The 27,106-nt window shown below is 45.8% G+C and overlaps 1 protein-coding gene across 1 annotated transcript in view; it reads right to left on the bottom strand.

The window, feature by feature from the left end:
- The window catches only part of LOC138663597 (zinc finger protein 271-like), a 56,533-nt gene that overhangs the window by 9,449 nt on the left and 19,978 nt on the right, over positions 1–27,106 (bottom strand). Inside the window, exons 2-6 of the mRNA XM_069749858.1 lie at positions 14,431–14,580; positions 14,122–14,301; positions 13,916–14,039; positions 13,735–13,832; positions 12,270–12,360 (exon numbers count right to left, since the gene is read on the bottom strand). Coding sequence (XP_069605959.1) covers positions 12,270–12,360; positions 13,735–13,832; positions 13,916–14,039; positions 14,122–14,301; positions 14,431–14,508 — 571 coding nt within the window. The 5' untranslated portion in view covers positions 14,509–14,580. The remainder of the gene's footprint in view (positions 1–12,269; positions 12,361–13,734; positions 13,833–13,915; positions 14,040–14,121; positions 14,302–14,430; positions 14,581–27,106) is intronic.

Below are 27,106 nucleotides of genomic sequence, written 5' to 3'. Positions count from 1 at the left end.
CACCCCTAACCCTAATCCCAACCCTATTCCCAACTGTAAATGTAATCTAAACCCTAACCGTAACTTTAGCCCCAACCCTAACTTTAGCCCCAACCTTAACCGTAACTTTAGCCCCAACCCTAACTGTAGCCTTAACCCTAGCCCCAACCCTAACCCTAGCCCTAACCCTAGCCCTAACCCTAATGGGAAAATGAAAGGGGGGTTTGATTTACTTTTATAGCGGGTTTTTTAGCAGATTTTTATGATTGGCAGCCGTCACACACTGAAAGACGCTTTTTATTGCAAAAAATATTTTTTGCGTTACCACATTTTGAGAGCTATAAATTTTCCATATTTTGGTCCACAGAGTCATGTGAGGTCTTGTTTTTTGCGGGACGAGTTGACGTTTTTATTGGTAACATTTTCGGGCACGTGACATTTTTGGATCGCTTTTTATTCCGATTTTTGTGGGGCAGAATGACCAAAAACCACCTATTCATGAATTTCTTTTGGGGGAGGCGTTTATACCGTTCCGCGTTTGGTAAAATTGATGAAGCAGTTTTATTCTTCGGGTCAGTACGATTACAGCGACACCTCATTTATATCATTTTTTTATGTTTTGGCGCTTTTATACGATAAAAACTATTTTATAGAAAAAATAATTATTTTTGCATCGCTTTATTCTCAGGACTATAACTTTTTTATTTTTTTGCTGATGATGCTGTATGGCGGGTCATTTTTTGCGGGACAAGATGACGTTTTGAGCGGTACCATGGTTATTTATATCTGTCTTTTTGATCGCGTGTTATTCCACTTTTTGTTCGGCGGTATGATAATAAAGCGTTGTTTTTTGCCTCGTTTTTTTTTTCTTTTTTCTTACGGTGTTTACTGAAGGGGTTAACTAGTGAGCCGGTTTTATAGGTGGGGTCTTTACAGATGCGGCGATACTAAATATGTGTACTTTTATTGTTTTTTTTTTTATTTAGATAAAGAAATGTATTTATGGGAATAATATATATTTTTTTTTCATTATTTAGGAATAATTTTTTTTATTTTTTTTTTTACACATTTGGAATTTTTTTTTAACTTTTTTACTTTGTCCCAGGGGGGGACATCACAGATCGGTGATCTGACAGTTTGCACAGCACTCTGTCAGATCACCGATCTGTCTCAGAGCCCTGCAGGCTTCATAGTGCCTGCTCTGAGCAGGCTCTGTGAAGCAACCTCCCTCCCTGCAGGACCCGGATGCCGCGGCCATCTTGGATCCGGGCCTGCTACAGGGAGGGAGGTAGGGAGACCCTCGCAGCAACGCAATCCTATCGCATTGCTGTGGGGGTCTCAGGGAAGCCCGCAGGGAGCCCCCTCCCTGCGCGATGCTTCCTTGTACCGCCGGCACATTGCGATCATGTTGGATCGCGGTGTGCCGGGGGTTAATGTGCCGGGAGCGGTCCGTGACTGCTCCTGGCACATAGTGCCGGATGTCAGCTGCAATAGGCAGCTGACACCCGGCCGCGATCGGCCGCGCTCCCCCCGTGAGCGTGGCCGATCGCGTATGACGTACTATCCCGTCGGTGGTCATAGGGGCCCACCCCACCTCGACGGGATAGTACGTCTAATGTCAGAAAGGGGTTAACTGGATTAGATGCAGTGAAAATAGAGATAAACAGGTGGTGTAGTTAGTTTCACAGGCGGGCTACTCAGATGACTATCGGAAAATGCCATTAGCCCAAAAGGATTGGCTGAGCTAGATTACTCCAAATGCTGTGACAAACACTTGCACAGCACTGGCACAGACCTGCCTGGCAAACAGTGCTATGAACTGCTGTAACCTACCCTGAAAATCTCTCTGACAATTCGCTCCAAAAAAACACTCTTTGTATAGCGGCCACAGCAGCAGCTGTCTAACACTAAGCTGCAGCAGTGAGGAAATGGTGGCGACGGGGCAAATGGCTGGTTCTTATAGGGCAAGGACATGTGACATACACAGCCAATGACACATACCCTTGCTTGTGTGCATCACATGCACATTGCTGTGTGTGTGCACTGCTAATAGGCTGAGGCTGCACCACCCCACTGTAAATGAGGCAAAGAAAAAAAAAATGGAGATCGGCGTTATTTCAGTCTATTAACAATGATAAACAGTTTTAATGTGCAAATCAAGCAAGGCTTTTGCTGAACGAACAGTTATCGAATAGAAACTCGAACAGCCGAATTTTAAGCAAATTGTTCGGGTTCGTCGAGCGACTCGGACACCGCCCAAAACAGCTTGAATTTGAAATTGGCGAACAGTTCGACTCGAACACCGCTCATCTCTAGCAATAACCACTCTCCTAAAGTCAAATTTCCCCCTCGCTTCTGAGCCTTTCAGTGTGCCCAAACCAAATGTATTTGGTATTACAATAGTGAGAAGAACCACCTTAATTTACGGTGTGTGTATCTACTGGAGCACAATCAAAGTAACAAAATTTTAATTGGGTACAAAAATGGCATATTTGCAATTTTTTTCTCCCACATAAACTGGGTGCTAATTTCCGGAATGTGCCTGTGGAATCAAAAATAGTCACTACTCCAATAGATTAGTTCTCTGAGGGTTATAATTTCCAAAATGGAGTTATTTTATTGGGATTTGTACAGCTCCGATTTTCTGAAATTTTGACATATTAGGGCTTCTGTAGTTGGTGTGTCACATCTCTTCTGGGATCAGCTCCTATGATTTCGTCAGGCGTTTCCTTATTCATATGGCAGGTGGGGCTGGTAATGGAGTAGGCATTGGAACCAGAAGCTCTGAACGACATAGACTCGATTCCGCCACTAAGATTAGGGTGCCTAGGACAAGTAGTACCATTGAGTCTGGCAGTATGGGTGTATGTGCTGTCTAGCTGAACTAATATGCTCCATGATTCAGCCAATTGGATAGCACCATATTCTATGAAAGCTCAAAGCATATTGAAGGAAGCTTCTAGATACAGACTTGTTCTCCTCTTGTGCAGTCCCCTATGCTCAGTTCACGGCTTGTGTATTTCCTGCTGTGATTCCAGCCTGTTTGCTGACTACTCTTATCTCTTCTGATTTAGCATTTTCTCTGCCTTAAGGTACCTTCACACATAACGATATTGTTAACGATATCGTTGCTATTTGTGACGTAGCAACGATATCGTTAATGAAATCGTTATGTGTGACAGCGACCAACGATCAGGCCCCTGCTGGGAGATCGTTGGTCGCTGAATAAAGTCCAGAACTTTATTTAGTCGCTGGACTCCCTGGAGACATCGCTGGATCGGCGTGTGTGACACCGATCCAGCGATGTCTTCACTGGTAACCAGGGTAAACATCGGGTAACTAAGCGCAGGGCCGCGCTTAGTAACCCGATGTTTACCCTGGTTACCATGCTAAAAGTAAAAAAAAACAAACAGTACATACTTACCTACAGCTGTCTGTCCTCCAGCGCTGCGCTCTGCACTCCTCCTGTACTGGCTGTGAGCCGGAAAGCAGAGCGGTGACGTCACCGCTCTGCTTTCCGGCTCCCAGACAGTACAGGAGGAGAGCAGAGAAGCAGAGCGCAGCGCTGGAGGACAGACGGCTGTAGGTAAGTATGTACTGTTTGTTTTTTTTTTACTTTTAGCATGGTAACCAGGGTAAACATCGGGTTACTAAGCGCGGCCCTGCGCTTAGTTACCCGATGTTTACCCTGGTTACCGGCATCGTTGGTCGCTGGAGAGCGGTCTGTGTGACAGCTCTCCAGCGACCAAACAGCGACGCTGCAGCGATTCGGATCGTTGTCGGTATCGCTGCAGCGTCGCTAAATGTGAAGGGGCCTTTACTGGTTCTGATCCGGCAACCTATTGTTCTTCCCATTTCACACCACCGAACAGCAGGCAACACTGTGGCCCAAGCCAGGGGGGGTCTCTACGTAAGTCCAGATCTATGTAGAGGTGTTAAAGGGTGATGAGCAAGACAATCCCTGGGATCAGGAAAATGGAGTAGATAGCGCCAAGCCTGTTTGTGGTGGCCATCTTTTGAGCTGCTCCCTGTGTATGCAAGCTGCTCCAGTATGATCTGGATTCAAATATCTAAATGGCGCTCATTCCCTTATCAACCCTGAAATGTGTCCAGACAGTAATGTACAACCATATATAGGGTATTGTCAGATACAAGAGAAGTTGTAAAATAATTTGTGAGGTCCATCTCTTTGCTATTATTCTTTGTGAAAGTGAAAAAAAATGAAATGAGGCTTATATTTTGTGAAGAATTCTAAAATTATCACCAGGTAAAGTGACTCACGTCAGATTTGAAAAATGGGCACTGATTAGGAATACAAAACTGGCTGCAGGATCTGGTTATCAGAGTATTTTGGGAACTAACTACTGTAGTTAAAAACTGTGACTATAGACAATAACACATCTACTGAAGTGAAACTGAACAATCTTCATCAGTAAAAAATGAGTAACTAGTGGTGAAACCTCTCTGGAGTAGTGGGGCTTGTTGATTCTTGGCAATTTAAAGTATCTTAAGGACCAATATTTTCTGTCAGATGAGTTTCAAGAAGAAATATTAGATAGTCAAAGATAAGAGTAGAGAATGTATTAGCAACCCCATTTCAGGAGAGATTGTGCATTAATCTGAATTCCTTAGGATTGAAAACAGAATGTAATTTATGACGTGGAGTGAAACCAGGGCTTGAGCCATGCGAACATCTTCTGCAGGCATAAATAAATGTATATTAAAGTCATCAGCCATGCACAGCTTAGAAATATATCATGAGACAAGTGTAATGTTTTTTATGTAATTAATCACAATCCTCCTTGAAGTTAGTTGGTTTTTAAAGAAATTGAAAAGTCAGGATAAAGGGAAACTCTTATTATTGTACAGAAATTCACACTTGGCCCTGACTGCACATTTAACCCCTTAACGATCGCCGATAAGCCTTTTAATGGTGGCAGTTAAATACTCAAGCTACTTACCAGTAGCAGTGTTTTTCAGGAGCCCAAGACAGCACCAACGAGAGGGAATCCGCCCTTCGGGGACAGGAAACCTACAGACATAAAAGGGTGGTTCCTCTCTCCCGCATCAGTTGGATTATAGAGCATGAGAGGACCTCCTTGGTTAGTAGCACATAAATAACTTTTACACTTCACCCATGTGAGTAACTTAAGGCTCCAAAGAAACAAAAAGGTGTTAGGCCATACAAGAAAGCAAGGGAGGGAATATAAAGGTGCTGTCATGGGCTCCAGAAAAACACTGCTACCGGTAAGTAGCTTGAGCATTTATTCAGTCGCCATGACAGCATTAACAAGAGAATTACAGAGAAAAGAGTCTTAGGGAGGGACTACTGCCTCCAGCACCTTTCTTCCAAATGTGAGATCAGAGGAAGCACCTAGATCTAGTCTATAATACTTAAAGAAAGTAGACGGAGATGACCATGTGGCCGCCTTACAAATGTCCTCAATTGATACCTCCGACCTCTCCGCCCAGGATGTTGCCATAGCTCGAGTGGAGTGAGCTCTTATACCTTCCGGAATTTTCTGAAATCCCTTCTCTAATCCAACTGCCTAAGGTGTATATCTTTCCTGTATTAAGGTGTTTTTGGACACTCTAAGTCCTTTCCTAACTCCCTGAAAGGATACAAATAAGGAATTATCTTTCTTGTACGAGTCTGTAACTGAAATATATCTGCGCAGGCATCTTTTTACATCTAACGAATGAAGTTTGATTTCCTTTTGATTAGAGGGATTAGGACAAAAAGAGGGGAGAACTATCTCCTGTAGTCTGTGGAACTTTAACGCTACCTTTGGAAGGTAATAATAATAATAATAATCTTTATTTTTATATAGCGCTAACATATTCCGCAGCGCTTTACAGTTTTGCACACATTATCATCACTGTCCCCGATTGGGCTCACAATCTAGAATTCCTATCAGTATGTCTTTGGAATGTGGGAGGAAACCGGAGTACCCGGAGGAAACCCACGCAAACACGGAGAGAACATACAAACTCTTTGCAGATGTTGTCCTGGGTGGGGTTAGAACCCAGGACCCCAGCGCTGCAAGGCTGTAGTGCTAACCACTGCGCCACCGTGCTGCCCAGATCCGTAAAGAGGATCTGTTTTTAACACCACTCTATCTTCTCTAAACTGAATGTATGGAGGCTGTCTAGAGAGGGCCTGCAGATCACTAACCCTCCTTGCCGATGCGAGGGCAACTAACAGGGCTGTATTAAAGGACAGGACTTTTATCGGAGCAGATTCAATAGGTTCAAAGGGGGCTTCAGTTAAAGCTCTAAGTACCAGGTTTAGATCCCACAGAGCTAGTTTTTGTTTGACAATGGGTCTTGACCTAGCCGCTGCCTTTGAAGAATCTAGCAACCAAGTAATTGCTAGCTAAATTACAATTGTATAGTTCTCCTAGAGCAGACACTTGAACTCTAAGAGTGCTTGTAGCTAGTCCATCTCTAAACCCCTTTGCAGGATTTCCAAAATCTTACTAATACAGGCTTTTTGACTAATCCTCAATCCTGAGACTGTCAAAAATCCTTTCCAGAGTCTAACAAATATTTGGTGTAGAAGCCTTCCTGCTTTTTAGCAAGGTATTATCAAGTTCCTGAGAAAACCCCCTCTCTCTCAGTAACGCCCTTTCAAATTCAACGCCGTCAGATGTAAATTGGACACTCATGGATGGAGAATCGAACCTTGGGAAAGGAGGTCTGGAAGCGCCGAAAGAATCCAGGGTTGAGAAATGGACATCTTTCTCAGACAGGGGAACCATGGTCTCTTGGGCCAGAATGGTGCTATTAAGATTATCCGAGCTTTGTCTTCCCGTATCTTCCTCAAAACTAGCGGGATTAAGTTCAATGGGGGAAAGGCATAGGCTAGATTGAAATGCCATGGAATTAGGAGGGCGTCCACTGCATACGGGTTTTCTTTGGGATCTAAGGAGCAGAATCGATGTATCTTTCTGTTTTCATTGTTGGCGAAGAGGTCTTTGTCTGGGTACCCCCATAAAAGCCTGATCTGATTGAAGACAGCCTGATTCAGGACCCAATCTCCTTGTCTGAGTCTGTTGCGACTTAAGTAATCAGCCAAGATGTTGTGTTTTCCTTTTATGTGAAGAGACGTGAATGACAGTAGATGAACCTCGGCTATCTGAAAGATACGATCCGCCACTTCCATTAATGATCTGGACCGAGTTCCCCCTTGATGGTTAATGTAGGCTACAGTTACCTGGTTGTCTGAAAATAGCCTGAGGTGTTGGCCCTGTAGGGACATAAGGAAATGACTAAGAGCTCGTTCTACCGCTAATAACTCTTTAAGGTTGGACGATAAGGTTTGTTCGGATTGTGTCCAAATCCCCTGGACCCACAAATCACCCATGTGTGCTCCCCAACCCCTGTGGCTAGCATCCGTAGTTATCACTTGGGATATATGGTTTATCCAGGGAACCCCTGTCCGCAGGTTTGGTATGTGCAACCACCAACGTAGGGCTTGTATAGAAGAGGTGGACAAGGAAAATCTATTCGCAAGGTGGCCCTCTAGACGACTAGCATTGCACGGTACATCCCACTGTAGGGTTCTAGTGTGGTACTGGGCCCAAAGGACTGCCGGGATGCATGACGTGAGTGAGCCTAACAGTGAGATTGCCCTCTTTAGTGTGACTGTCAGATTATTAACCACCCTGAGCATCTTCCGCCAAATATTGTCCACCTTTGTCCCTGGTAGGCGGCATTCCTGCAATCTGGAGTCTATGATGAGACCCAAGAATTCCTGTACTCTTGTGGGTTGTAATCGTGACTTTTTAAAATTAATAATCCACCCCAATCTTTGTAAGGCTGATATTACTTTCCCTTATTGGGCCGAGCAGTGTGATTCTGAGTGTCCTACAATCAATAAGTCATCCAGGTATAGAACCACTAGAACATCTTGTTCATGTAGATGTGCCATGACCTCCACCATTATTTTAGTGAAAACGCGGCAAGCAATCGCAACTCCAAAGGGGAGTGCTCTGAACTGGAAGTGTTCTACAGTGCCGCTCAGCGAAACTGCTACTCTTAAAAACTATTGGTGATCTGTGTGTATAGGGACATGATAATAGGCGTCTTTGAGATCTAAGACTACCATGAAACAATTGTTAAACAGTAGCTTTATTGCTGTTTTAACAGACTCCATCTTGAACGAGTGGACCAGTAAGAATTTATTTAGACCTTCTAGGTTAATAATAGTACAAAAGGAACCATCTGGCTTTTTAATCAAGAAGAGGGGGGAGTAAAACCCTTTACCTCTTTGTGCTTCAGGAACTTTAATCAATACACCCTTTTGTTGAAGTTCCTGGGCCTCCGATTCCAGCGCCCGTTGTTCTGTAGGTGAAGAACGGATGGGCGTTAAAAGAAACAGTCTGAGGTATCCTCTGAAAATCAAATTTTAGCCCTGTCTTAATAATGCTTAGCACCCATGGGCTATTAGAAATGTTTAACCGGGCCGGGTAGAAGGCCAAGAGACTGCCTTCCACCTGGTCCGGCAGTCATTGTGGTTTTCTATTGTCCCGGTAGGAGTTGAACATAAAACCTCTACCTTTCCTCCTATTGGCATCATATCTGGTTCTTTCTCTAGTAGACCTTGTACGATCGAACCGCCTTCTATTAGTATCCCGTCTGTATGGAGGTCTTCCTAAGTAAGGGAACCGTTTTTTACTATCGCCCGCTTTTTCCAGTAGTTCATCCAGAACTGAGCCGAATAGATGTCTCCCTTCACATGGAATGCTGCACAGCTTGGATCTGGCCTGCATATCCCCCGGCCAACATTTCAGCCATATGGCTCTACGAGCTGCTAGTTTTACAGAAACTGCCGAAGCATCAGAAAAGTAAGCCGCTGCTCCCTAGATTATGGGAAGGAAAAGAGGGTAAGATTTCATCTCTAAGAATCTTGTCTTTAAGTTGGTCCTCAAAGCGGTCTAGCCATATCATTAGAGATCGTGCTGTACAAGTGGCTGCGATTGAAGGTCTGAGAGCTCCTGCTGATGTTTCCCAGGCTCCTTTAAGGAACACATCAGCCCTTCTATCTAGTGGGTCCTTTAAAGTCCCTAAATCTTCAAATGGTAGGGAAGCTTTTTTGGAAGCCTTAGCCACAGCCGCATCAAGTTTTGGGGCCTTAGCCCATGCAGAAGATGCCGCCTCCTCAAATGGATACTTTCTTTTAAAGGATGGCCGAAGAGAACCTTTTCTTTCAGGTTTCTTCCATTCCCGTGTAATAAGGGAGCTTATCTTGTTAACCACAGGAAAACACCTATGAGCTTTCCGGTCTAGTCCTTTAAACATTTTATCCTGTACCGATCTCTCTGATTGGGTTTCCTCAATCCCATAGTATTATTTACTGGTTTAACCAAACGATCTATCTGGTCAAAATAAAACAAGAATGGCCGGATTCGCCTTCTGAAGATGATGAGGACGAATGGAGAGAGTCTGATCTTAGCTCCTCTGAGTCACTCTCGTCAATTGAAATAGGGGACCTGAGCTCTCTTTCTTTAACGCCTCTATCCTGAGACAGGGATTTCACCGAACCCTTGACCTCCTGTCTGACCATTTGTTTTAGGCTGGTGGCAAAGTCTGGTGTCTCATCCGCTATCAAACTCTGAATACATGGTCTGCATAGCTTGTTAGCGTGGCTGTCTGGAAGGGGAACGCCACATTCAGCACATTCCCTATGTTTAGCTTTAACGGACCATTTTTTTTTATCCCTGATAGATAAGGAGAGAGGGTACATAAGGGGAGACAAGATATCACCAAGTGAACTTTCTGAAAGATCACTTACCCATGGTATAGTAAAAAATGATACCGTAGTCTGTGGGGGATCCTTCTCAGCCAGTGATTCATCCCTACAGCTTGAGGACTTGCCAGGCTTAGACTTTTGACTGGTTCTATCTCCTCCAGGGCAACTACTACCACTAGACCGCCGCTGGGCGGTGCTTGGGGCTTCTCTTGACACTGCTGCTCTGGAGAGTGCTGCAGCTCTTCTTGCTCATGAGACTCCATATTACAAGATGGCTGAGAAGCACATGGCAGCACAAACAGATTCCTTATCTAGCCGGCTTCCCCACAAGGTACTTCCCCTGGACAGGGTCAGCAGGGCCAATCTGGGTGATCTGCCCGGTACATACTCCGCACGCCCCTGGGAGGCCCCTCCCCATATTCTTGTACACACGGCAATGGATCATCTAAAGCAAGCGCTTTCCCTGAAGGCTGCTTTCTCCTGCTGCTGCTTTCTCTTGCTGCTGCTTACCCCCAGAGCCCTCTGTGGTGTGGCACCTTGAGCACACCGGACAGAAGGAGGAAGGGAACCTCTGCCTCCTGAACTGGCCTGTCGGGCCTGGGTCAATCTTCAGTCGTCACTTTCTTCATAAGGTATGTCTAAAGGGATCCCCTGAAAGGAACAGGAAACCAACTTATGCGGGAGAGAGGTACCGCCCTTTTATGTCTGTAGGTTTCCTGTCCCGAAGGGTGGATCCCCTCTCGTTGGTGCTGTCATGGCGACTGAATAAAAGGTACTTAAACCACAGCATCGCTTTTTAACGGCACTGAGGAATAATGGTATAGCGCTCCCCAGAGTAGGAATTTCTTGGCTAGCTGAGACCCCAGAGAACATGATTTGGGTCGGTTTTTTACCAACCCCAGAATTGCGATCACCGTTATTAACGGTATAACGTTGACCGCAAAAAAAAGGTCTGATTTTCCTTTTAATTTCTCTCTCCTCTGATGTGATCGCACATCAGAGGAGAGAGAAATAGGGTCCCCCGATATCCCCCCGGTACCTCCTTTGTCCCTGCATCCTCCCGTGAAGTCCCTTGAGCCGCCGACATCTTCTTACGGGAGAAAATTGCAGGCGCGTAGGAAGTCCACTGAGATCTGCCAGCCGACACCCGGCAACAATAGGAAATTTTTCCTATTGGTTAATTTTGATCACTGAGATAGAGTCTATCACAGTGATCAAAATAAAAAAAATTGTAAATCAATCCCCCTTTATCACCCCCTTAGTTAGGTTAAAAATAATAAAATAAAAAAAATGTATTTATTTCCATTTTCCCATTAGAGTTAGGGCTAAAGTTAGGGTTAGGGTTGGGCTAAGGTTGTGGTTATGGTTGGGATTAGGGGTGTGTTGGGGCTAGGGTTGGAGATAGAATTGGGGGGTTCCAGTTTAGGTACATCAGGGGGTCTCCAAACGCAATATGGCACCACCATTGATACCAGCCAATTTTGCGTTCAAAAATTCAAACGGTGCTCCCTCCCTTCTAAGCCATGCCGTGCACCCAAACAATGGCTTTTTTCCCATATATGGGGTATGTGGGAGAAATTGCACAACACATTTTGTGGTCCAATTTCCTGATACCCTTGTGAAATTAAAAAAACGGTTCCAAAGTAAATTTATTTTCTGTTATATTGACCCCCCAAGCTCACTTCATATATGAGGTGGTCACTAAAAACAAATGGTTTTGTAAATTTCGTTGGAAAAATAAGAAATCGATGGTCAACATTTAACCCTTATAACATCCTAACATAAAAAATTATTTTCCAAAATTGTGCTGATGTAAAGTAGACATGTGGCAAATGTTATTTGTTAACTATTTTGTGTGACACCACTCTAATTTAAGTGTACAAAAGTTTGAAAATTGCAAGTTATATCGGAGAAATTTTACCACTAATGAAGTACAATATGTCATGAAAAAACATTCTCAGAATCAGTAGGATAAACTGAAGTGTCCCAGAGCTATAACCTCATAAACTGACAGTGGTCAGAATTGTAAAAACTGGCTGTCACTAAAAGGTTAATGTCGATCATAAAAGTGAAGTTTGGCCAGAAAGACTGGACCTGGTCTTGTAGGGACCATATGAGAACATTCAGCAGCACAGAAGGGAGAGAAGGTAGATTCATCCAATAAGATATCAGGGATCTAGGAAGCCAACAGCATCATTACCCTCCGCTTTCTCTTACATGCCCATCATAATATTTTTCATCAAGTGATTTTCTAACGCCATTTGGCTTTCTAACTAACAGATCTCAGCAGCTAGCGGTCAGCGTCTCCTAATCCCAGGGGTAGGAGAATACTCCCGGTTGTACCTTCTATAGAAAAGGATTTATCAATTTCACAAAGTAATTTCAACATTTCCAAATGGAGCAGAATGTTGTGGTCTACAGGCAAAATGGTGATCACACGATTGTGATACGACCGGACTACACCATTGATAAAGCAGTCACAGCCGGTGACTGAGAAAAATCTGTGACTTCTCTGCATTTAGTTGTTACTACTCACCTGGGTAGTCATATGCAGGAATCTCCTCTTTACACCGCTCATCATCCCTCACATATGTCTCTGTAGTATTAATATGGGTCAGATCTTCACCCTGAAACAAATATTGTAAAAGTCACAGCCAGATGGAGAAGTCACATCTATTATCAGCTCTAATCCTACCATCTCCACCGTTCTCATTACACAAGTATAAAACATATACTGTATTTTTTGGACCATAAGACATACTTTTCTTCATTCAAATTTGAGAGGAAAGTGCAGGGTGCGTCTTATGGTCCGAATGTAACATGTGGGGAGGGGGATTGCAGGAGGCAGGAAATTGTCGCCGCTGCAGGAATCCGGCACTGGGGAAACCACGTGGTCCCAAAGCTTAACGTGAAGGTTAGCTGCTTCACTGCCCACCTGTCAGGGCGGGAAGCAGCAAATGAATATTCCTTCAATTAAACAGTGGACCCACATGGTTTCAACAGTGCCGGATTCCTGCAGCAGCTGGGAAGATCATGTTTCCAGTGGAGAAGGAGGCGGCAGGAGCAGGGTGCACAGGAAGGATTGCCGCAGTCGCAGACCTGACAACACAGCGCAGGCTGTGCTGATGCCAAGTGTTCCTATCATTATACGAGTTGGCTTGAGCTAATGAAGAGGGCAGACTGGAGCATCACATGATAGCACAGAGCCCTCCCTCTTCATTGTGTCACCACAGGTCCTTCAGACACCGCACTAGAAACAATTCAGCATCCTCTTACAGGACCGGTGATGCGGTAATAAGAGGAAGGGCTCTGTGCAGTCATGTGATGCTCCAGCCCTTCAATACCTCAACACAGGTCCTGAAAGCTGTAGAGAGAGTTACTTTCGGTTTTCCAGCGTGGCTGGCTGCAGGACCTGCACTAATATGAGCACAGCCTGTACAAGTAAGAGTTAATTAAAAGTTTAGTAATTACAACACATAAAAAAGCACTCCGACACTCCTGTGATGAACTATAACTTCCAGCATGCCATAGGATCTGCATGACATGCTGGGAGCTATAGTTCTCCCATGGGTTCTTAAAGCAGCACTCCAGTGTCATTTTTCAGTACTGGATTGGTACTTTAAATAAAAGCCCTGTGCCCCCATTCTTATACTCACCCTCCAGCGTCTTCATATAGTACTTTACAGCTTTACAGACACCACACTGGTCCAGCAGCACCATCATCTACCCGTAGCTTCCAACATAATAACATACTATTATATATAATAACACCACATATAATCGTATGTTACTTACGTTAGTAAATACTTTACCGCATTTATTGCTTCAAATATTTTTTCCCTATTTTCCACCTCTAAAACCTAGGTGCGTCTTATGGTCCGGTGCGTCATATACTCCAAAAAATATGGTAATACTGGTGGATAAAACAAGACTGAGCACAAGACCTTCACTGCCGTCTACACATCATAGGGAAGATCTCATGACACCTTCTCTCCATCTACCTGATGATCCTGAGGAACATTGGGATCTTCTTGTTTACAGCCCTGTGGAAGAAGATGACGGGGACATCTCTCTGGTGTTGTCCTCTTACTGGATAGATCTGGAGAAAACACATACAGGGACTGAATTCATTCTTTACATACAGATAATTATAGGCTGTGTGTATTTTGTCTTATCTATTACCTGGTGATGTGAGGGGTTGAGGAGCCTCCATCATGACGTCCTTGTACAGACCTTTGTGTCCTTCTAAATACTTCCACTCCTCCATAGAGAAATAGACGGCGACATTCTGACACCTTATAGGAACCTGACACATACAATGATACCGTCATCCCCCAATCCCTTATTAGTGTTACTGTATAATGTCCCAACATTCACAGCAGTGTCACCTCTCCAGTCAGCAGCTCAATCATCTTGTAGGTGAGTTCTAGGATCTTCTGGTCATTGATGTCCTCATGTATCAGGGGGTGAGGTGGAGGCCCCGTGATTGGGCTCAGGGGTCTTCCCCATCCCTCAGACACAGGGTCCTGACAGCGATCACTAGAGGTCTTCTTCACTACTGTGTAATCCTGGTTAGGGAGAGACACATTAATAAATCTCACTACAGACATTTCCAGAGTCCTCACCTCTCCAGTTCTGTACGTTTGTTATTCCCATAGATAAGAATGATGTAATGTGACGTCATCAGAATATCTCACCTCTCCAGTAAGCCGGAAGAGGATCTCTAGGGTGAGGTGTAATATCCTCTCCACCATCTTGTCTCTGTCCATATCCATCTTTGATGGTTAAATCAGGAAAATTCTCTTATATAGAAGATCTTCACTGAGAGGATTCGATATTGTACAGAACTGAGTGAGAAGAAGATGAGCCGATGTAAAATAAAAATCTTGTGTAATAATACAATTATTTGAAATATTAAAGGAAGCATAAGAGGAGATAGAACGTGCACATGTTGTATTATCTAGTCTGTTATGGACTGGAACATAAGTTGAATTGCTAACACATCTCCTCCATACTCCCAATCACTGGCTATGTTACTCACTGCTTTGGCAACTGATTGGCTGTAGAAATCACAAGTTCGTTGGGAATAACCAAGAAATACAGAGACTGGCGGGGGACCCAAGCAGCAATGATATTTTTATTATTTTACAACATACTGTGTTCTTCCCTGACATCTACTAATAAAACATATAGTTTAAGCCACAGACAACAAGCAGTTTCTTCCTCGGAGTCGGCAGCTGAATACGTTTCTCACAGACTCATCTTCCATAACGCTAATTCTCATCTCATTTATCAACACTGGAATCGGCATTAGCAATACTGCAGGAGATATTCATTACACAGTAAGGAAAAAAAATTATTACATTTCAGCTCACCACTGTGACTGCCATTTAAGACGCTCTAGCACGGATGTAGTTCAGTCCAAACTAAGCACAGCTGTATCCAAACAAGAAAAGCTTTTACGACGATATTGCAAAAAACTCTTGACATTTGATGAATCAAAACGTTACATATAGAGACAAAAAATTCACCCCTCACCCCCCTAAAAGTATGCGTTTCGGTGGATGCCTTTATCAAGTTCTTACACAAGGGTATACGCAATGGATTTCAAACCCTGTCTACCTCGGAGCATGTACCCTATGGTGGTACAATGAGCACATGGGCCAACACACAGATCCAAGACACAGATGAATGATCTGATCGGTACTTACTGGCTCGCTTCAGGGATTTCCACCCTAACAGCGAAGTTCACTAGCAGCTGTTTGGCCTGTAGCAAATGTAACCACGGAAGAGTGGAGAAAGTTCCCCCACATCATCTGGCCAGCCCACTGTATCCTTTCCAGAGGAGCCAGATAGACAACATCCAGATGCCATCAAGCGGAGGATTTGAATATGCTCTTGTGGTTGTAGATGTGTTCTCAGGATGGCCAGAAGCTTTCCCAGTGAGAAACCAGTGGGCGAAGACTACTGTGAAGAAACTACTTTTGGAAAGTGTGTAGATACGGTGTCAGAAGTAATAGAGAGTGATAAGGGATCCGCATTCACAGCAAACCTAACACGAGAGATATGGTCAGCAGTAGGGTCAGATTTAGGCCTACACACTCCCTACCATCTTCAAAGTGGCGAGAAAGTAGAAAGACTAAACAGGGCAGTTAAGACCAGGATGTTGAAAGTTGCCCAAGAGACAAGCAAACCATGGCATGAAACATTCCCAATCGCACTGTTTAGTGTAAGGCACAATCCCAGAGGCCCAGAAAAGCTGTCACCATATGAAATTTTGTTTGGGTCCAATCCCAGTTTAGGAGTATTTGTCCTTCAGCAGCTGACTCTGCAATATGATATCTTGTCTGCTTATGTGATTGAACTGACCAAAAAGCTTGCTGATGTGCATTCTCGAGTTTTCTCTTCATTGCCAGATTCAGTATCCAGATTCAGTATCCGCTACACACCTCTTGAAGCCAGGAGACTGGATGTTGGTGAAGAAGTTTGCAAAGAGAACACTCCATCCCAGATTTTATGATCCTTTCCAAGTGCTGCTGACAGCAACCTCTATGAAACTGAAGAGAAGACCCACTTGGATCCACGCATCACACTGTAAGAAAGCTCCCATGGAAACAGGAACACATGGGCTACTTGCACAGTGAACAAGTCTGTATGATCATGTTCACACACCACCAAGAAACCTGAAGACACAAAAGAGAATAGTAAAACCAAAAACACTGTTTTTTACATCTTTTACTAGCACTTGCGGATTACTGCAACATTTTTTCAAACGGAGTGTTTTTGGTTTTACTATTCTCTTTTGTGTCTTCAGGTTTCTTGGTGGTGTGTGAACATGATCATACAGACTTGTTCACTGTGCAAGTAGCCCATGTGTTCCTGTTTCCATAATTGTTCTCTTGTGTCTACAAGACTGGGGAGTTCCACCACTCCTCTTGGGCTATCTGCACAAAAGCTGTTCTACCCTGTATGCACACATGGATTTTTCCTCTCTGAACCCTGTTCACACAGGTTATATACAGATGATCAGGTTTTTAAATACATCAGATAGGGATTGCATACATTAGTTAGGACTGCTCTGATAAGGGTATACCGTGAAGATTGGTAGAGCAGCTTAGTATACATTTTTTGCAAAAAACGTATCAACCAAATACCCTGTTTTTTACATCTTTTACTAGCACTTGCGGATTACTGCAACATTTTTTCAAACTGAGTGTTTTTGGTTTTACTATTCTCTTTTGTGTCTTCAAGAAAGCTCCCATACCAGAAGATACACCCAAGCCAGAATGATGATTCTGTATATCCTATGTGGTACAGATTCTGGGAGTAGGAGCACAATTGGGAGCCTGTTGTGAATTCTGTGGCAGAGCTCCCTCCTGTGGTCACAAGTGGTACTTTGGCTGATTCTCTCTGTGAGCTTCCGTTGGTGGAGGAAAGTGGTACTGCGGCTTCTGAGTTTCCTTCCTCAGGTGATGTGGTGAAGTTGTTAGGTGCTGCTCTATTTAACTCCACCTAGTGCTTTGATCCTGGCCTCCAGTCAATGTTCTAGTATTGGACCTGTTTCCTCCTGGATCGTTCCTGTGGCCTGCTGCTCTGCATAGCTAAGTTCCTCTTGCTATTTGTTTGCGGTTTTTTTCTGTCCAGCTTGTCAATTTGTTTTTTTCTGCTTGCTGGAAGCTCTGGGACGCAGAGGGTGTACCTCCGTGCCGTTAGTTCGGTACGGAGGGTCTTTTTGCCCCTTTTGCGTGGTTTTTGTAGGGTTTTGTGTTGACCGCAAAGTTACCTTTCCTATCCTCGCTCTGTTCAGAAAGTTGGGCCTCACTTTGCTAAATCTATTTCATCTCTACGTTTGTCTTTTCATCTTAACTCACAGTCATTATATGTGGGGGCTGCCTTTTCCTTTGGGGTATTTCTCTGCGGCAAGGTAGGCTTATTTTCTATCTTCAGGCTAGCTAGTTTCTCAGGCCGTGCCGAGTTGCATAGGGAGCGTTAGGCGCAATCCACGGCTGCCTTTAGTGTGGTTGGAGAGGATTAGGGATTGCGGTCAACAGAGTTCCCACGTCTCAGAGCTCGTTTTTGTTTTTTGGGTTATTGCCAGGTCACTGTATGTGCGCTGACCTCTATGTCCATTGTAGTACTGAATTACCTTTCATAACAGTACTGGAGGCCAAAAGTACTAATGCTTCTCAATAGAGGGAAAAAAGAAGTTCTGAGACCATTTTTTTTTCTCTGCACTGTGTTTTGCCTTTCTTTTCCCCTAGACATTTGGGTGGTTCAGGACACAGGTGTAGCAATGGACATTAAAGGTCTGTCTTCATGTGTGGATCAGCTCACGGCAAGAGTACAAAGTATTCAAGACTTTGTGGTTCAGAATTCTATGTTAGAACCGAGAATTCCTATTCCTGATTTGTTTTTTGGAGATAGAACTAAATTTCTGAGTTTCAAAAATAATTGTAAACTATTTCTGGCTTTGAAACCTCGCTCCTCTGGTGACCCAGTTCAACAAGTGAGGATCGTTATTTCTTTTTTGCGTGGCGACCCTTAGGACTGGGCATTTTCTCTTGCGTCAGGAGATCCTGCATTAAGTAATATCGATGCGTTTTTCCTGGCGCTCGGATTGCTGTACGATGAGCCTAATTCTGTGGATCAGGCAGAGAAGAATTTGCTGGCTCTGTGTCAGGGTCAGGATGAAATAGAGGTATATTGTCAGAAATTTAGAAAGTGGTCCGTACTCACTCATTGGAATGAAGGTGCGCTCGCAGCTATTTTCAGAAAAGGTCTCTCTGCAGCCCTTAAAGATGTCATGGTGGGATTTCCTATGCCTGCTGGTCTGAATGAGTCTATGTCTTTGGCCATTCAGATCGGTCGACGCTTGCGCGAGCGTAAATCTGTGCACCATTTGGCGGTATTACCTGGGCTTAAACCTGAGCCTATGCAGTGCGATAGGACTTTGACCAGAGTTGAACGGCAAGAACACAGACGTCTGAATGGGCTGTGTTTCTACTGTGGTGATTCCACTCATGCTATCTCTGATTGTCCTAAGCGCACTAAGCGGTTCGCTAGGTCTGCCACCATTGGTACGGTACAGTCAAAATTTCTTCTGTCCGTTACCTTGATCTGCTCTTTGTCATCGTATTCTGTCATGGCATTTGTGGACTCAGGCGCTGCTCTGAATTTGATGGACTTGGAGTATGCTAGGCGTTGTGGGTTTTTCTTGGAGTCCTTGCAGTGTCCTATTCCATTGAGAGGAATTGATGCTACGCCCAGGGCCGCCATCAGGGCATTACAGCCGTGACTGGCGTAAGGGGCCCGGTGAGCAGAGGGGGCCCGCATCGGGCCCCCTCTTACCTGCTCACCGGGCCCCTACCGGCAGCCGCAGGCTGAACCGGGCCCTTAGCGGCGGCCGGCGCTGCAGCTGTACGCTATTGACATGCGGGCCCGCGCCCGCACGTCAATAGTTAACAGCCGCCAGCCGCAGCGTGCAGGTCGCCGGCGTCTGACGTCATTGTCAGTCGCCGGCGAGTGCACAGTGCAGCTGCGTGGAGAGATCAGGAGCGCGGCAGGTAAGTAGAACTTTTTTTTTTTCTATGGAGAGCGGAGAGCGGAGAGCGGCGATCGGGGGGGGGGGGGTTTGGGCAGAAGGCTGGACACAGAGGGGGCAGAAGGCAGCTGGACACGGGGGGGCAGTAAAGCTGGACACAGAGGGGGCAGAAGGCAGCTGGACACAGGGGGGCAGAAGGCAGCTGGACACAGAGGGGGCAGAAGGCAGCTGGACACAGGGGGGCAGAAGGCAGCTGGACACAGAGGGGGCAGAAGGCAGCTGGACACAGGGGGGCAGAAGGCAGCTGGACACAGAGGGGGCAGAAGGCAGCTGGACACAGAGGGGGCAGAAGGCAGCTGGACACGGGGGCAGAAGGCAGCTGGACACAGAGGGGGCAGAAGGCAGCTGGACACAGAAGGGGCAGAAGGCCGCTGGACACAGGGGGGCAGTAAAGCTGGACACGGGGGGGGGGGCAGAAGGCCGCTGGACACAGAAGGGCAGTAAAGCTGGACACGGGGGGCAGAAGGCTGGACACAGGGGGGCAGTAAAGCTGGACACAGGGGGGGCAGAAGGCTGGACACAGAGGGGGCAGTAAAGCTGGACACAGGGGGCAGTAAAGCTGGACACGGGGCAGTAAATCTGGACACAGAGGGGGCAGTAAATCTGGACACAGAGGGGGCAGTAAATCTGGACACAGAGGGGGCAGTAAATCTGGACACAGAGGGGGCAGTAAATCTGGACACAGAGGGGGCAGTAAAGCTGGACACAGAGGGGGCAGTAAAGCTGGACACAGAGGGGGCAGTAAAGCTGGACACAGAGGGGGCAGTAAAGCTGGACACGGGGGGGGGGCAGAAAGCTGGACACAGGGGGGGGCAGAAAGCTGGACACAGGGGGGGGCAGAAAGCTGGACACGGGGGGGGGGGCAGAAAGCTGGACAGGGGGGGGCGGGGCAGAAAGCTGGACACGGGGGGGGGGCAGAAAGCTGGACACATGGGGGGCAGAAAGCTGGACACATGGGGGGCAGAAAGCTGGACACGGGGCAGAGTGCTGGACAGAGATGGGGCAGAGTGCTGGACAGAGATGGGGCAGAGTGCTGGACAGAGATGGGGCAGAGTGCTGGACAGAGATGGGGCAGAGTGCTGGACAGAGATGGGGCAGAGTGCTGGGCAGAGTGCTGGACAGAGATGGGGCAGAGTGCTGGACAGAGATGGGGCAGAGTGCTGGACAGAGATGGGGCAGAGTGCTGGGCAGAGTGCTGGACAGAGATGGGGCAGAGTGCTGGACAGAGATGGGGCAGAGTGCTGGACAGAGATGGGGCAGAGTGCTGGACAGAGATGGGGCAGAGTGCTGGACAGAGATGGGGCAGAGTGCTGGACAGAGATGGGGCAGAGTGCTGGACAGAGATGGGGCAGAGTGCTGGACAGAGATGGTGCAGGATTGGAAACAGATGGGGCAGGATGGATACGATGGAGACAGATGGGGCAGGATGGGGAGATCATATGGGGTAGAATGGATACTCATGAGGGCAGGATGAGAGAACATATGGCTGGAGCCTGAAATGAGACACACGGTGGCCAGGATGGCGAATATTACCATAGGGGCTAATTAAGGGATATTATTATTGCAGTGATGTATTTATTTTATTTTTTGAGTATACTGTTTTAAATGGGGGGGCGGTCCTGTTACTGTGTAGAGTGATACTATGTTGCCTTCTTCATGTGGTGTAATGTAGAAGTTGGGAAAATTAAGTAATGTGTTCTAAAAGCGGAACTCGAGATAACTGTTTTATTTCCTGCAGAGACGAGTCCTGGCTGGATAAAGTGATGGCGGTCTGTGCTGGATGAAAGATGAAGGACTTCACCTAGAGACGTCACTGGTGAGTCAGTGTTACCTATACACTTACACTATACACTGTATACTATATACAGAGGTCCTGTGTACAATGTCACCAGTGATCACTGTATTATCTATACATTATATACAGAGCTCCTGTGTGTAATGTCACCAGTGATCACTGTATTACCTGTACACAGACACTGCTTACTAATTACAGATCTCCTGTGCATAATGGCACTGATGGTGATAGTATTGTGGGTTTTTTTTGTATTACTCATCAGTATTGTAGTATTCAGTCATTGTTGGTAATATGTGGTCTGGTCATGATGTGGAGGTAATATGTGGTCTGGTCATGGTGTAGCGGTATTTGTTCCTTGTATTTTATATTATTCGATCACTGTGGTGGTAATATGTCATCTGGTCATAGTGTTGTGGTATTTGTTCCTTGTATGTAGTATTATAGGTCATTTTAAAAATTGAAAAATAAATAAAAATATACCTAAATTGTATTGCATATTTTAACAAATATTTAGTAGGTTACAGTAGAGTAGGGCCCGGCCAAAAGTGTCTACCTTGTTGTGGTGGCGGCTTAAAAAATCTTTTGGCCAAAACAAAAGCTGCCTGCTATATGTGTGATCTGGTGATGGGAACTGTTAATGTGTGATAGGTGAGAAGTGGAGATTTTCCAAGAGAGAGTGGTGGGACTGTGGACAGTTCGTGGGGTGGAGCCTGGAGGCGGGGCTGGGGTGGAGCCTGGGCGGAGTTTCAAGGGGGCCCCGAAAATTTTGCCAGTATGGGGCCCCAAAATTTCTAGTGGCAGCCCTGGCTACGCCTTTGGCCAAGAATAAGCCTCAGTACTGGACCCAGCTGACCATGTGCATGGCTCCTGCACATCAGGAGGTTATTCGCTTTCTGGTGTTGCATAATCTGCATGATATGGTCGTGTTGGGGTTGCCATGGCTACAAGTCCATAATCCAGTATTAGATTCGAAATCCATGTCTGTGTCCAGCTGGGGTTGTCAGGGGGTACATGGTGATGTCCCATTTCTGACTATTTCGTCATCCACCCCTTCTGAGGTTCCTGAGTTCTTGTCTGATTACCGGGATTTATTTGATGAGCCCAAGTCCGATACCCTACCTCCGCATAGGGATTGTGATTGTGCTATCGATTTGATTCCTGGTAGTAAATTCCCAAAAGGTCGACTGTTTAATTTGTCTGTGCCTGAGCACGCCGCTATGCGGAGTTACGTGAAGGAGTCTTTGGAGAAGGGACATATTCGCCCGTCATCGTCGCCATTAGGAGCAGGGTTCTTTTTTGTAGCCAAGAAGGATGGTTCACTGAGACCTTGTATAGATTACCGCCTTCTAAATAAGATCACGGTTAAATTTCAGTACCCCTTGCCATTGTGATCTGATTTGTTTGCTCGGATTAAGGGGGCTAGTTGGTTCACCAAGATAGATCTTCGTGGTGCGTATAATCTTGTGCGTATTAAGCGAGGCGATGAGTGGAAAACTGCATTTAATACGCCCGAGGGCCATTTTGAGTATCTAGTAATGCCATTCGGACTTGCCAATGCTACATCAGTGTTTCAGTCATTTATGCATGACATCTTCCGAGAGTACCTGGATAAATTCCTGATTGTGTACTTAGATGACATTTTGATCTTCTCGGATGATTGGGAGTCTCATGTGAAGCAGGTCAGAACGGTGTTTCAGGTCCTGCGTGCTAATTCTTTGTTTGTGAAGGGATCAAAGTGTCTCTTTGGTGTTCAGAAGGTTTCATTTTTGGGGTTCATCTTTTCCCCTTCTACTATCGAGATGGACCCTGTTAAGGTCCAAGCCATCCATAATTGGACTCAGCCGACATCTCTGAAAAGTCTGCAAAAGTTCCTGGGCTTTGCTAATTTTTATCGTCGCTTCATCTGCAATTTTTCTAGTATTGCTAAACCATTGACCGATTTGACCAAGAAAGGTGCTGATGTGGTCAATTGGTCTTCTGCTGCTGTGGAAGCTTTTCAAGAGTTGAAGCGTCGTTTTTCTTCTGCCCCTGTGTTGTGTCAACCAGATGTTTAGCTTCTGTTCCAGGTCGAGGTTGATGCTTCTGAGATTGGAGCAGGGGCTGTTTTGTCGCAGAGAAGTTCTGATTGCTCGGTGATGAAACCATGCGTCTTCTTTTCCAGGAAGTTTTCGCCTGCTGAGCGAAATTATGATGTGGGCAATCGAGAGTTGCTGGCCATGAAGTGGGCATTCGAGGAGTGGCGTCATTGGCTTGAAGGAGCTAAGCATCGCGTGGTGGTCTTGACTGATCATAAGAACTTGACTTATCTCGAGTCCGCCAAGCGGTTGAATCCTAGACAAGCTCGTTGGTCATTGTTTTTTGCCCGTTTTGACTTTGTGATTTCATACCTTCCGGGCTCTAAAAATGTGAAGGCGGATGCTCTGTCTAGGAGTTTTGTGCCCGACTCTCCGGGTGTATCTGAGCCGGCGGGTATCCTCAAAGAGCGAGTAATTGTGTCTGCCATCTCCCCTGATTTGCGGCGGGTGCTGCAAAAATTTCAGGCTAATAAACCTGATCGTTGCCCAGCGGAGAAACTGTTTGTCCCTGATAGGTGGACGAATAAAGTTATCTCTGAGGTTCATTGTTCGGTGTTGGCTGGTCATCCTGGAATCTTTGGTACCAGAGAGTTAGTGGCTAGATCCTTTTGGTGGCCATCTCTGTCGCGGGATGTGCGTACTTTTGTGCAGTCCTGTGGGATTTGTGCTCGGACTAAGCCCTGCTGTTCTCGTGCCAGTGTGTTACTTTTGCCCTTGCCGGTCCCGAAGAGGCCTTGGACACATATCTCTATGGATTTTATTTCAGATCTTCCCGTCTCTCAAAAGATGTCAGTCATTTGGGTGGTCTGTGATCGCTTCTCTAAGATGGTCCATTTGGTACCCTTGTCTAAATTGCCTTCCTCCTCTGATTTGGTGCCATTGTTTTTCCAGCATGTGGTTCGTTTACATGGCATTCCAGAGAATATCGTTTCTGACAGAGGTTCCCAGTTTGTTTCGAGGTTTTGGCGAGCCTTTTGTGGTAGGATGGGCATTGACTTGTCTTTTTCCTCGGCTTTCCATCCTCAGACTAATGGCCAGACCGAACGAACCAATCAGACCTTGGAAACATATCTGAGATGCTTTGTTTCTGCTGATCAGGATGACTGGGTGTCCTTTTTGCCTTTGGCTGAGTTCGCCCTTAATAATCGGGCCAGCTCGGCTACCTTGGTTTCACCGTTTTTCTGCAACTCTGGGTTCCATCCTCGTTTCTCTTCAGGGCAGGTTGAGTCTTCAGACTGTCCTGGTGTGGATACTGTGGTGGACAGGTTGCAGCAGATTTGGACTCATGTAGTGGACAATTTGACTTTGTCCCAGGAGAAGGCTCAACGTTTCGCTAATCGCAGACGCTGTGTGGGTCCCCGACTTCGGGTTGGGGACTTGGTTTGGTTATCTTCTCATCATATTCCTATGAAGGTTTCCTCTCCTAAGTTTAAACCTCGTTTTATTGGTCCGTATAGGATTTCTGAGGTTCTTAATCCTGTGTCTTTTCGTCTGACCCTTCCAGATTCTTTTTCCATACATAACGTATTCCATAGGTCATTGTTGCGGAGATACGTGGCACCTATGGTTCCATCTGTTGATCCTCCTGCCCCGGTTTTGGTGGAGGGGGAGTTGGAGTATATTGTGGAGAAGATTTTGGATTCTCGTGTTTCAAGGCGGAAACTCCAGTATCTGGTTAAGTGGAAGGGTTATGCTCAGGAAGATAATTCCTGGGTCTTTGCCTCTGATGTCCATGCTCCCGATCTTGTTCGTGCCTTTCATATAGCTCATCCTGGTCGTCCTGGGAGCTCTGGTGAGGGTTCGGTGACCCCTCCTCAAGGGGGGGGTACTGTTGTGAATTCTGTGGCAGAGCTCCCTCCTGTGGTCACAAGTGGTACTTCGGCTGATTCTCTCTGTGAGCTTCCGTTGGTGGAGGAAAGTGGTACTGTGGCTTCTGAGTTTCCTTCCTCAGGTGATGTGGTGAAGTCGTTAGGTGCTGCTCTATTTAACTCCACCTAGTGCTTTGATCCTGGCCTCCAGTCAATGTTCTAGTATTGGACCTGTTTCCTCCTGGATCGTTCCTGTGGCCTGCTGCTCTGCATAGCTAAGTTCCTCTTGCTATTTGTTTGCTGTTTTTTTCTGTCCAGCTTGTCAATTTGTTTTTTTCTGCTTGCTGGAAGCTCTGGGACGCAGAGGGTGTACCTCCGTGCCGTTAGTTCGGTACGGAGGGTCTTTTTGCCCCTTTTGCGTGGTTTTTGTAGGGTTTTGTGTTGACCGCAAAGTTACCTTTCCTATCCTCGCTCTGTTCAGAAAGTTGGGCCTCACTTTGCTAAATCTATTTCATCTCTACGTTTGTCTTTTCATCTTAACTCACAGTCATTATATGTGGGGGCTGCCTTTTCCTTTGGGGTATTTCTCTGAGGCAAGGTAGGCTTATTTTCTATCTTCAGGCTAGCTAGTTTCTCAGGCCGTGCCGAGTTGCATAGGGAGCGTTAGGCGCAATCCACGGCTGCCTTTAGTGTGGTTGGAGAGGATTAGGGATTGCGGTCAACAGAGTTCCCACGTCTCAGAGCTCGTTTTTGTTTTTTGGGTTATTGCCAGGTCACTGTATGTGCGCTGACCTCTATGTCCATTGTAGTACTGAATTACCTTTCATAACAGTACTGGAGGCCAAAAGTACTAATGCTTCTCAATAGAGGGAAAAAAGAAGTTCTGAGACCATTTTTTTTTCTCTGCACTGTGTTTTGCCTTTTTTTTCCCCTAGACATTTGGGTGGTTCAGGACACAGGTGTGGCAATGGACATTAAAGGTCTGTCTTCATGTGTGGATCAGCTCACGGCAAGAGTACAAAGTATTCAAGACTTTGTGGTTCAGAATTCTATGTTAGAACCGAGAATTCCTATTCCTGATTTGTTTTTTGGAGATAGAACTAAATTTCTGAGTTTCAAAAATAATTGTAAACTATTTCTGGCTTTGAAACCTCGCTCCTCTGGTGACCCAGTTCAACAAGTGAGGATCGTTATTTCTTTTTTGCGTGGCGACCCTCAGGACTGGGCATTTTCTCTTGCGTCAGGAGATCCTGCATTAAGTAATATCGATGCGTTTTTCCTGGCGCTCGGATTGCTGTACGATGAGCCTAATTCTGTGGATCAGGCAGAGAAGAATTTGCTGGCTCTGTGTCAGGGTCAGGATGAAATAGAGGTATATTGTCAGAAATTTAGAAAGTGGTCCGTACTCACTCAGTGGAATGAAGGTGCGCTCGCAGCTATTTTCAGAAAAGGTCTCTCTGCAGCCCTTAAAGATGTCATGGTGGGATTTCCTATGCCTGCTGGTCTGAATGAGTCTATGTCTTTGGCCATTCAGATCGGTCGATGCTTGCGCGAGCGTAAATCTGTGCACCATTTGGCGGTATTACCTGGGCTTAAACCTGAGCCTATGCAGTGCGATAGGACTTTGACCAGAGTTGAACGGCAAGAACACAGACGTCTGAATGGGCTGTGTTTCTACTGTGGTGATTCCACTCATGCTATCTCTGATTGTCCTAAGCGCACTAAGCGGTTCGCTAGGTCTGCCACCATTGGTACGGTACAGTCAAAATTTCTTCTGTCCGTTACCTTGATCTACTCTTTGTCATCATATTCTGTCATGGCATTTGTGGACTCAGGCGCTGCTCTGAATTTGATGGACTTGGAGTATGCTAGGCGTTGTGGGTTTATCTTGGAGCCCTTGCAGTGTCCTATTCCATTGAGAGGAATTGATGCTACGCCTTTGGCCAAGAATAAGCCTCAGTACTGGACCCAGCTGACCATGTGCATGGCTCCTGCACATCAGGAGGTTATTCGCTTTCTGGTGTTGCATAATCTGCATGATATGGTCGTGTTGGGGTTGCCATGGCTACAAGTCCATAATCCAGTATTAGATTC

This window comes from Ranitomeya imitator, chromosome 2 (genome assembly GCF_032444005.1).
Source record: "Ranitomeya imitator isolate aRanImi1 chromosome 2, aRanImi1.pri, whole genome shotgun sequence".
NCBI classification, from domain to species: Eukaryota; Metazoa; Chordata; class Amphibia; order Anura; family Dendrobatidae; genus Ranitomeya; species Ranitomeya imitator.
The sequence above is the reverse complement of the archived record's forward strand: the minus strand, read 5'-3'. Positions and strand labels throughout refer to the sequence as shown.